This window comes from Topomyia yanbarensis, chromosome 3 (genome assembly GCF_030247195.1).
Source record: "Topomyia yanbarensis strain Yona2022 chromosome 3, ASM3024719v1, whole genome shotgun sequence".
Taxonomy (NCBI): Eukaryota; Metazoa; Arthropoda; class Insecta; order Diptera; family Culicidae; genus Topomyia; species Topomyia yanbarensis.
Genome location: NC_080672.1, coordinates 350289331 through 350300823, shown reverse-complemented (window position 1 = coordinate 350300823; position 11493 = coordinate 350289331). Strand labels below are relative to the sequence as shown.

Sequence of the window (11493 nt, the reverse complement as noted above, 5' to 3'; positions counted from 1 at the left end):
CTGTGCAGAAAAGTAGGCGCTGAACCCTGGGGCAATGCTTACCTTGTCGTGATGGCCAATATCAAGTCCAACGACGCCAGCTGAAATGTGCGCTGACAAACTGAAAATTATCGTAGAGGGCCTTTTCCTAAAGCACAAACCAATCGCATGGCCTCCTACACAGTACGTTAATGCAGAAGGTGGAAACGCTGGTGACAATCGAGTCTCCAAAGACGAGCTCCTTATAGTGGCGAAAGGACTGAAAGCGAAGAAAACTCCCGGTCCGGAAAGTATCGCATTTGTATAATCCGAAGGCAACCATATAGTGTTGGATTTCTTTTTTTTTATGTTCCATAAGACCAAATAATGATTACCTGGAATTTAAATCGTTGCATAATTTATTTCTTGATTGGTTTTTTTTCGGTCGAAATGAACATTGCTTGTTTGCAGGATTGCAACCCTCACGTTGTAGTTACGATGATGAAGGATTTTATTTAAATCTGCATCAGTAGGAATGTACCAACCCGTGATGGTCTGTGTTGCGATTATTTTTCTTGTTTGTATCTCTCCTACATAATTATTATGATAATTACCTTTACCAATCGTGAAGGTGCAATGTTTTTCAATTCTATGGAATCTGTTCATAATACCCACGTGAACGTGGCTTTAACAAATATACATTCTCACAACGATTTAAATTACAATTTTATTTTTCTACGGAATGTCAATGTTTATTGCTTAATCATTAAAACATAAAATCTTAAAATATATCAAAAATAGAGATAGACTAAAAGTGTATGTGTTTTAAAAAGATTTATAGTCAAAATTGGATGGAATTCGTTTCATTTATGATTGCCCTGGAAAAATTGCAAAATGCAACATTTAGGAATGATGGTTGCTTGCGCGATTAAAAATTTATGATCATAAGATTCCGGTTGTTATGTTTGCCGACATAGTTTAGACATTCGAGTGACGTTTATGTTTTGTCTGATTACTTAGACCAGGATAAAAATTTACGAAATGGTTGAGATTCTTTGACTGTAGTCAGATTGTAGGCTAGGGTCTGCTATGGTACACATACGTACGAGTGCTAACTGTTAAAAACCTGCTATAGACTATAAGGAGTTAGTATTTTAAGGCATTTGGTGTTTCTTCCGTCATCAATCGAACATCCATCTTAGCCTTCGATCTACTTCTCAGTATATGAACACATACAAACATAAAATCAGGCAAAGCTAACTTTCTGGTCGTAGGTATGCTCCTCCAGCTCGTTTCTATCCGGTAGAGCATGATGACGCAGACCAACGCGACCTCCACATCTCAGAATAAGCATGATGACAATGACAATGAACATGGCAAGCATAGCCACGGCCGGATAGACAACTAAGAAGGCCATTTTCCTGCTGGTAATTTGTACTTTTCCCTAGAGTCGATGGCTAGTGGCACGTCTAGATGTCACTTTCGCGTTTGTGCAACTCGACGTATTCCTCCGGGTAACCGCTGCGGCCGTAATGCTGCGGATGCTGATGGGGTCGGTGATGGGACACGGTGTACTCAACCGGGCGTTCGATGTCGGGCTGAAAGAAGAAAAAATCAATAAACGCGATCGTTAGTCTAGATTCGAATAAGTTTGTTTGATCTACAGTTGAGTCAAGGTGTGCGTTAAGCAAGCACTTGTACAACAAAAATGTGTTCCAGAACTACGAACAAACATTTGTAGACCAGTTGCTACAAGGTATTCCTGAATCGTGAAGGAGCTTTCAACTTTTGTTCCACAACCGCAATTTTGTTTATGATTATTTGTTGAACTTGATAACAATTTCAGTGCTATCACAGATAACAAACGTTCAGGCTCGTGGTCGAAAAGTGTGTAAACACCAATAATTGTCATTTCAAATGTATCGAGCAACTAATCGGTTGCAACGCCAAAACTTAAAATATCTATTGGTGCACACACAAATATTGTTCTCGTTTAAAAGTCGAGTATCAAAAGCATGTAGTTCAAACGGTGATTTTGATCTTCACAGAATCAGTACAGTTTCGACCCGTTTTTATAAACTACCGGTTTTATGCACCCCCGATTTTGGGGGCCATGCACTAATGACGTAAGGCTTTTTTAGAACTTTTCAAGCTCCCCCTACCCCCCTGATAAGAGTTCGTAAGATTTTGGTGAACTCCCCCTCCCCCCTATGTAAGATCTTATCATGATTTTCGTAATTAGAAAAGTATATAATTCATTAAATAGAAAGATAGCGAAAACGGTACTTAAAGAATTATTACAAGAAAATTAATGACAAAATTCAACTGTGATCATCAGCAGTAATTTTATTAGCATCTTAATTTTTCCCAGTAGAAATTTCAGAATAACTGCTGGGAGATATTTAGAAACTCCGATTTGGTCCTTATAGTCTGCTTCGCTATATTCGGAAATAATTCCTTGTGATGTAAAATCTCTTCTGGTGGGAATTAATTCTGAGTTCCAACTGTGACGCTTATCGTACGCATAGCTCCGAAGAAAATTCGTAGATGACTATCTACGAATTTTCTTGAAGTAAAATACAGTTCACACTCTGCAAATATTCGGTCTACAAGATCTTTGACAATCGCATGACAGAACATTTTCCGGCTACCTTGCGGAAGCGAAAATTTGAAAAAAAGAATGTTAGCCTAATAACACGGTATCAACACTTCCTAACTTGTAAGGTATATGGTGACTCGAGTTCCTGAACAGAACAATGTACCATCAAGAGTCAAGAAATTGTTGTAACTGCTCTAACACCATCGACAATTAAGTCGCTCCTCACGCTGCACAGTGGCTGGGGGCTGGCCAAAACCTCAAAAAATTATTTTTGAAATATTGTAAAATATTTTCCTAAATTTCTCATGTATTGAATGATGCATATTCAAAATTTTATGATCATTGGATAAGAACACGATTTTTAACATGAGTTTAAACGTAACAAAGTCCGGACTTTTTAATGATTTTCATTTCCGAAACCACCATTGCTCTGTTCACTTCAAATGCATGTTGCCCTTTTGATTTTGGTCCGATTTTGGCACAACTAGTGTCATTGTGTAGAGGAACGAAAGAACTTGGTTAGTAAATAAAATACATTAGGTAAATTTGCTTGGAACTATGACCTTTTAGTTTAAATATGTTTGAGGTGGTCAGACCAAAAATACTTTTTTCACTAATGTATTCTGTACAAATTTCGGAATCATTTCGGAACGGTCACATAGTATACATTCTATGGGAAAAAACCTCTACTTTTCGAATATCATGGTCTCGTTCTGCGCCTATGTGCGCAAAAAGGTTTAAGGAGATTTTGAAGCTTTGTTGCTGATATGGAGGCGCATGGTGTTTTGTGTAAAAAAGTTAGACAATTGACAGTAAACCAACACGTTATACAATGGTTTCAAAGTAGTGTTCTTCATTTTTTATGATATTGCTGACATTGGTGAACAGTAACGGAAAATCCATCATGAAAACGGTATCATATTTATAAGAAAGGTTCAATGACACTGTATGGAAAAATGCATTGAATATTTTACGACTTTTGACATCAAAAATGACCTCAGCACCTCAAAATTAGCTTAAATTGTGATTTTCAGCCAAATTAGGTAACATTTGAGATTTTGTCCGACTTTTGTTTGAAGGCCCGCCACTGTGCGCTGCCAGCAATCAATAATATTCCATAACTAATTTAGGAATCATATCCTGCCGGAAAATACTTTAATTCGAGGTCCACCCTTCCTTGACCATGATGTACAATATATGCTCGTTTTGTGTATTATACATGTTCATGGCAGAAATAAGAAATAGGACCCTTTTCTTATGAAAATAACATTTTCCATCAGTTCACACTGTACAGTCAAACCAACAACAGTAGACGCACTCGCGCTCACAATATCTTTCGGTTCCTATAGCTTTTAACTATATCTCGCATCAAAAAGCTTCCCGTCCGCCAAAGACCAGTGAGTGAAGTGTTTTTTTTTAACTGTTGAAATCAGTAAAGATATACTATAAATAGCGGTGTGAAAACTAAACCACCTAGGTGTGGTGTATATACAGGGCGAACAAAGGAATAACTAACCTTAAAAAAGTCATTTAACCGTCCGGCCATGCCGGCCGAGACGATACCACCCGACCGAGCCTGGCCGCCGACACTGGAGACGAGACCACAAAATGGACCACGGCTCCAATCATGGCTGGATCCAAGCCAGACGGCAGGTGAATTAAATATATTGTGTTTGGAGGCTACGAACGGTGCTTCGTTACCCAAAAACCCATTCATCACAATGAAATCGATCGAAGAAGCAGCCGGAAAGATTGAATCCGCACACTCTGAGGACCGCTGCTCCCGCTACGTCCTTCATGTTCGTAATCAAAAGCAAGTACAAACACTGCTAGCACTCAAAAAATTGCTGGACGGTACCCCAGTAGAGATCAATTACCACCGAACATTAAACACCTGCAAGTGCGTCGTAAGCTCATTCGATCTCATTCACATGTCTGAGGAAGATCTACTGACCGAATGGAAAGGACATAAAGTTACCGAGGTGCACCGAATAACTCGTCCGACACTCGATGGGGGTCGGGAAAAAACAAATACCCTTATAGTGACTATCTTCGGATCGACCATTCCGGAGCACCTTTTCGTTGGACCGATTCGAATCCCAACGCGAATATTTTACCCGGCACCAATGGTCTGCTTCCAATGCCTCCAGTATGGGCACAGCAAAACTCGGTGCAAAAGCAAAGAAGTTTGCCCAAACTGCTCCAAATCTGCGCACGTTGCAGAAGGTGAACGATGTATCGAACCAGCCTACTGTCGAAATTGTGAGGGCCCTCATTCCGCATTCAGTAGAGACTGCCCCGCGTACAAGATCGAGAAAGAAATAATGCGAATCAAAGTGGAGCAAGGAATCTCATTCAACGAAGCCAGAAAAAACTACAATGCTAGAAACGCCCCAATGCCTGGGGGGCGTCCAGCACAGATAAGAAAGGTGCCGAAGTAATGGCAACATTTGAAAACACAGATATGGTAGTGATGAATGACGGAAGCCCGACTTTCTTGAGGGGCAAGACCGAGTCCCACATTGACATCTCGGCAGCCAGCAGTGAAATTCTCCAACATCTTCATTAGACCATTTCAACCGACCTCCATGGGAGTGATCACTACCCGATCGATATTCGATGCAGTGAACAAGCACCCAGCACCACCCGCCGACCTCGATGGCCATTCGACGAGGCAAACTGGGAACAGTACGAGAGAGCGATCATAGACACAACTGACTCCAATATAATATACTCCCCAGAAGAAATAACTCAACTGATCTGGAATGCAGCACACATCAGTGTCCCTCGATCCAGCTCCATACCAAAAGCCAAGGCTGTACATTGGCGGTGTGATGACGTCAAAGTAGCCATCAAAACTCGCCGAAAAGCTCTACGAAAATATAAACGGCTTCCTGCCGATCATCCGGAAAAAGAAGAAGCGAAAATCAGATTTCAAAAAGCTAGAAACAACAGTCGAAAGAGCGTCCGAAAAGCTAAAGCCAAATCGTGGGAATCATTTATTGAGCGAATCAACGAAAACACACCCGCTGCTGAAATGTGGCGTAGGGTAAATGCTCTTAGTGGAAAACGCAGAGTAAATGGCATGGCGATCAATGATGGTACTACCGTGTCTCGAGATCCAATACATGTAACCAATGCACTGGCTGAATACTTCAAAGAGATTTTGTCAATGGATAGATACAATGAACAATTCATCCGCTCTCGATATGTTAGTAACTGCCCTTTGATCGACAGTCTGACCCCAGAACTTGAACCCGATGCAGAGTACAATCGGCCGTTTGACATTAGCGAGTTGTTGATCGCCCTTGACTCATCGAAAGGCAAATCAGCAGGGCCTGACGAAATATCCTACCCACTACTGAAGTGGCTCCCATTAAAAGGAAAACTGGCTTTACTGGACACCATGAATAACATCTGGTCTAGTAGATTTTTTCCCACAGGATGGCGAGAGAGTCTGGTGGTACCGATTCCCAAACAGTGTAGTAGCCCATCAGAACCCAAGAACTACCGTCCCATAGCACTAACAAACTGCATTAGCAAAGTCATGGAGAGAATGGCTTCTAAACGTCTCATGACCGTTCTGCACGATCGTGGTTTATTAGATGAGAGGCAGCACGCTTTTCTGAAAGGTAGAGGAACTAGCACCTACATGGCGACGCTGGGACAAGTAATCGACGATTCTTTAAAAGAAGGGCTCCACATAGATATTGCAGTACTTGACCTCGCCAAGGCATACAATAGAGTATGGAGACCAGGAGTTATCAAGCAGCTTCTAGACTGGGGAATAGGCGGGAACCTAACAAGCTTTTTGCAGGGTTTCCTACAGAAACGAACATTCCGAGTAATAGTAGGTAATCAAAAATCCAGAATTATGACAGAAGATACCGGAGTCCCCCAAGGTTCTGTGCTAGCTGTCATCTTGTTTCTGATAGCAATGAACGGAGTTTTCGCAACTTTACCTGTAGGAGTTTACATATTTGTTTTTGCTGACGACATCGTCTTACTGGTCGCAGGCAAATCGCCCAAAGTCATTCGTAGAAAAACTCAAGCTGCAATTAGGACGGTTGCCAGGTGGGCGGACAAGGCTGGCTTCTCCATGTCTGCCGTAAAATGTGCCATTTCTCATATTTGCAACCACCATCACCACCCCTGGGGAAACCCCGTAACAGTCCGAGGAGTAGAGATTCCTTACAAAAAAGAACTAAAAATTCTAGGAGTGGTTATTGATAGACGGGCTACCTTTGAAGCACACTATAAGATGATACATAAGGACTCACAGAAGAGAACACGACTCGTCCGTACCATCACCAGAAGGAATCCCTCGAATAACCGTGGCACGGCACTAAGGATTAGCAGTGCAATCATCACAAGCAAGCTGATGTACTGAATCGAGCTAACCTGCCGAACTACCGACCGTATGATACTCCGACTAGGTCCGGTCTACAACCAAACCATCAGAACTGTATCCGGATTGCTTCCAGGAACCCCAGCCCTGGCCGCATGTATCGAAGCAGGAGTTCCCCTTCGATTTATTAGTCACACAGAAAATTGCAAATGCAGCGATATCTTTTCTTGAGAAGACCTTCGGTGGCGACGATGATGTGTACATAAAGAAACAGGCCAACAAAAATCTTACGGAACATAATTGTCACGAGCTCCCACGTATTGTTGAGCGCTATAGGGTAATGGACCGGAAATGGAATCTTCCCCCGATTAAAGTCTACTGGACCATAAAACACGCCATCAAAGCAGGGGAAGAACCCAAGAAGGAAGCTGCAATAGTGGGTAGCACCTTGCAAGATAAATTCCCAAACCACCGAAAAGTTTTTACGGATGGATCCAAATCACTAGACCGAGTTGGTTTTGGTGTAAGTGGGTCGGGATACAATACTGCGGACCGATTACCGGACCATCTGTCAGTATTCTCGGCTGAAGCATATGCCATATATTACGCTATTAAAAACGACGCGGAGCCACACCTCCCGATGCTCATACTTTCGGACTCAGCCAGCACACTGTCGGCTCTTGAGAATCCCAGATACACACATCCAAACCCCATATAACCCTTACATGGATACCCGGTCATACTGGAATATTAGTAAATGACGAAGCTGATAGACTCGCCAACCTAGGTCGCGCTGGTAAGATGACCCAGGTGGGAACTTCAGCACAAGACGCAAATAGAAAAATAGCGAACGAGTTAAAGGAACACGAAAATGGAATAACGAAAGAGCGTCGCCACTGAGGAAAATCAAAATGCAAACAAGGAAGTGGAAGGACCGAGCAGAACGAAGAGAGCAGCGTACACTCTCCCGGTTGAGGGTAGGGCACACAAAATATACACACCCTCACTGCATCTCAGCAGCAACGAGACCTCTATGTGAAGCTTGCAGAGTTCATATTACAGTGGAACACATAATCGCATCCTGTGAAATCTACGACCCCAGAAAAGAAATGGAAATAGATCCAAACATTGCAACGGCACTGGACAATGACCCAGTCGAGGAAAAAAAAATGCTACTCTTTATAAAAGCTGCAGGTCTTTACGATAAAATCTAAAAATAGCGACTATTGTAAAAACATAATTCTCTCTCATCATCACCGTCACGAATGACCCTATTACGGTGTTAAGTGACGTAAATAAAACAACAACAATATTTTTCATATTGATTTCATTTTTCATACTTGTTTTATGATATTACGTAAGAAAGGACAAACCCTCCCTCCGCCTTAGATAAGAATTCGTAAGATATTTTGAAACTCCCCCTCCCCCCATATTCATTTACGTAATTAGTGTATGGCCCCTGAACTTTTTGTACCCGATTTTATCAACCTGCCGTTAATTCATTCTTTTATGCCAGCAACTCAGGCCCACAGTCTTACAATTATATTCAATCAAGGTAGTTGGTCCTGCACTGTTAGGTAGTAGTCAAAATGTAGGGTAGTTTACCCAATTTTGATGCTATTTAAGGTAATTGATGAACTAGAATCGCGTTTTCCTCAAATTTTCAAAAAAAGCAAAATTTTTATAATAAACTAACAAATTGTCACATATTATCCATGGAAAACATAACAATTCAAAGTGACGTTGTATGCAATACGAATTGAATAGGGGAGAGTGGGTACGCTTGATCCCACTTTTGTTTATTTCTCATAACTTTTCAATGAAATAAAAATTTCAATTACAAAACTCGCCATCTTGTAGTCAATTCGAATTGAAAGAGCTATGAATAATGTGTAAATCCGAATACTATGTCCAGTCAGTAATAGGAATAGTTTTAAAAATCATGTCAAAACGAGGTTTATGAAAAATCATGTGGTAGCTTGATCCCCCGCCTACTAGGGCTAAAGAAACAAAGCACACTATGACCTATAGATACGAAAGTTCAACCAAACACCTATCCTGACAAATTAATTATCAAGACTACCTTTTTAGATGCACGACAAACTTTACCCACAGCAGAAAGTCGAGACAAATATTTGCGGTAAATCAATGCTTTTTAACTGGCTTTTTCAACCTTCAATAACACTAGTTTACAAGAAAAATGAAGCTTCAAGAAAAAGTATTTTTAGACTAATTTTGGGTCGCTGAACACGAAAACAATGTTCATTTTTTTGTTCAAAGAAGCAATTTTGTGATTTTCTAAAAAAACTCGATTTTGAGCACTTTTTATAGTTTTTAGTCAATACTTCGTGTCAAAATCATCCAATTAATATAGTCAATATGCAGGTTGAAAGATGCTCTTTTCAAATACATATAACATGTGTCGATCATATGTAAAAATTTTAGTGCTGCAGGCGTCCAAAGTTTAAAAAAGTGCATTTTTAACCATTTTTAAAAGTTACTCATTTTTAATTGATTTTTTTTTTACAGAAGAACAAATCTTTTTTCAGACCTTTTGGAATTCAAGATGACAGATGATATATTTACGTTAATTTTAAGCCTAATATCACTAACATCGGATCAAAAATGTTGATGCTATGGTACATTGAGCGAAATGGAAATTTTATGATTTTAGCAGTCCCTGCACCGGTGCGACGGTTTAGAGGGTGTAGCACTGGTCTCATAAGCCAGTCATCAAATATTCGAGCCCCTATCGGGACCCAGTGGGATTGTGGCACTAGCCACGTAATGTTCTGTGAACTTAAAATCAGGTGCGAAGCCTGTTGAAGCAGAAGGTGAAAATTCCTTAAATTTATTAAATATGTACTCACCACAGACAAAACAAAACTTTTCCAACGAATATTTCCACATTTTAAAAAGAGCACTTAGTTGTACAATGAAATATCCAAACCCATTCAAATGCCGCAGGATATATGGATGCAAGCTCGAGAAGACAGTAGCCAACACAAACAATAACTATCAAGTATAATCAGCCGAAAATATGATTGTGCAAAAAATAAAAAGTTACGGTTTTCACTCAGTGCTTCATACCATCTACATTTTTTTATCAGCTTTTTGTGACCATTGGCTTAAAATTTATGCAATGCCGCCATTGCTTCGCTCTGTATAGAATGACCAGTTATAAAAACAGTTATCGCACCCGATTTTATCAGCACCCGATTTTATTAGCACCCGGTTTTATCAGCACCCGATTTTATCAGCACCCGGTTTTATTAGAACCCGGTTTTATCAGCACCCGATTTTATCAGCACCCGATTTTATTAGCACCCGGTTTTATCAGCACCCGATTTTATCAGCACCCGGTTTTATTAGAACCCGGTTTTATCAGCACCCGATTTTATCAGCACCCGATTTTATTAGCACCCGGTTTTATCAGCACCCGATTTTATCAGCACCCGGTTTTATTAGAACCCGGTTTTATCAGCACCCGATTTTATCTGCCCCCGATTTTATCAGCACCCGATTTTATCAGCACACGATTTTATTAGCTCCCGATTTTATCAGCATATGATTTTATCAGCACCCGATTGTATCAGCACCCCGATTTTATCAGCATATGATTCTTTCAGTACCCGATTTTATCAGCACCCGGTTTTATCAGCACCCGATTTTATCGGCACCCGATTTTATCGGCACCCGATTTTATCAGCACCTGATTTTCTCAGCACCCGATTTTATCAGTACCCGATTTTATCAGCACCCGATTTTATCAGCACCCGGTTTTATCAGCACCCGATTTTATCGGCACCCGATTTTATCAGCACCCGATTTTATCAGCACCCGGTTTTATCAGCACCCGATTTTATCAGCACCCGGTTTTATTAGAACCCGGTTTTATCAGCACCCGATTTTATCAGCACCCGATTTTATTAGCACCCGGTTTTATCAGCACCCGATTTTATCAGCACCCGGTTTTATTAGAACCCGGTTTTATCAGCACCCGATTTTATCAGCACCCGATTTTATTAGCACCCGGTTTTATCAGCACCCGATTTTATCAGCACCCGGTTTTATTAGAACCCGGTTTTATCAGCACCCGATTTTATCAGCACCCGATTTTATTAGCACCCGGTTTTATCAGCACCCGATTTTATCAGCACCCGGTTTTATTAGAACCCGGTTTTATCAGCACCCGATTTTATCTGCCCCCGATTTTATCAGCACCCGATTTTATCAGCACACGATTTTATTAGCTCCCGATTTTATCAGCATATGATTTTATCAGCACCCGATTGTATCAGCACCCCGATTTTATCAGCATATGATTCTTTCAGTACCCGATTTTATCAGCACCCGGTTTTATCAGCACCCGATTTTATCGGCACCCGATTTTATCGGCACCCGATTTTATCAGCACCCGATTTTATCAGCACCCGATTTTATCAGTACCCGATTTTATCAGCACCCGATTTTATCGGCACCCGATTTTATCAGCACCCGGTTTTATCAGCACCCGATTTTATCGGCACCCGACTTTATCAGCACCCGATTTTATCAGCACCCGATTTTATTAGCACCCGGTTTTATC

At 40.9% G+C, this 11493-nt stretch overlaps 2 protein-coding genes across 2 annotated transcripts in view; both read right to left on the bottom strand.

Moving 5' to 3' along the window:
* Window positions 1-349: 349 nt before the first annotated feature.
* Window positions 350-1375, bottom strand: LOC131692611 (uncharacterized). Its single transcript, XM_058979770.1, has one exon. The coding sequence runs from the start codon at window positions 1373-1375 to the stop codon at window positions 1205-1207; it is 171 nt and encodes a 56-aa protein (XP_058835753.1). The 3' UTR covers window positions 350-1204.
* A 41-nt stretch (window positions 1376-1416) lies between these two features.
* The window catches only part of LOC131692610 (uncharacterized), a 69099-nt gene continuing 59022 nt past the window's right edge, over window positions 1417-11493 (bottom strand). The window contains exon 4 of the mRNA XM_058979769.1: window positions 1417-1556. Within this exon, the coding sequence (XP_058835752.1) occupies window positions 1428-1556 (129 nt within the window). The 3' untranslated portion in view covers window positions 1417-1427. The remainder of the gene's footprint in view (window positions 1557-11493) is intronic.

Coding starts and splice junctions, on each gene's coding strand:
- LOC131692611 (XM_058979770.1), bottom strand. CDS start 1,375: ATGGCCTTCTTAGTTGTCTATCCGGCCGTGGCTATGCTTGCCATGTTC.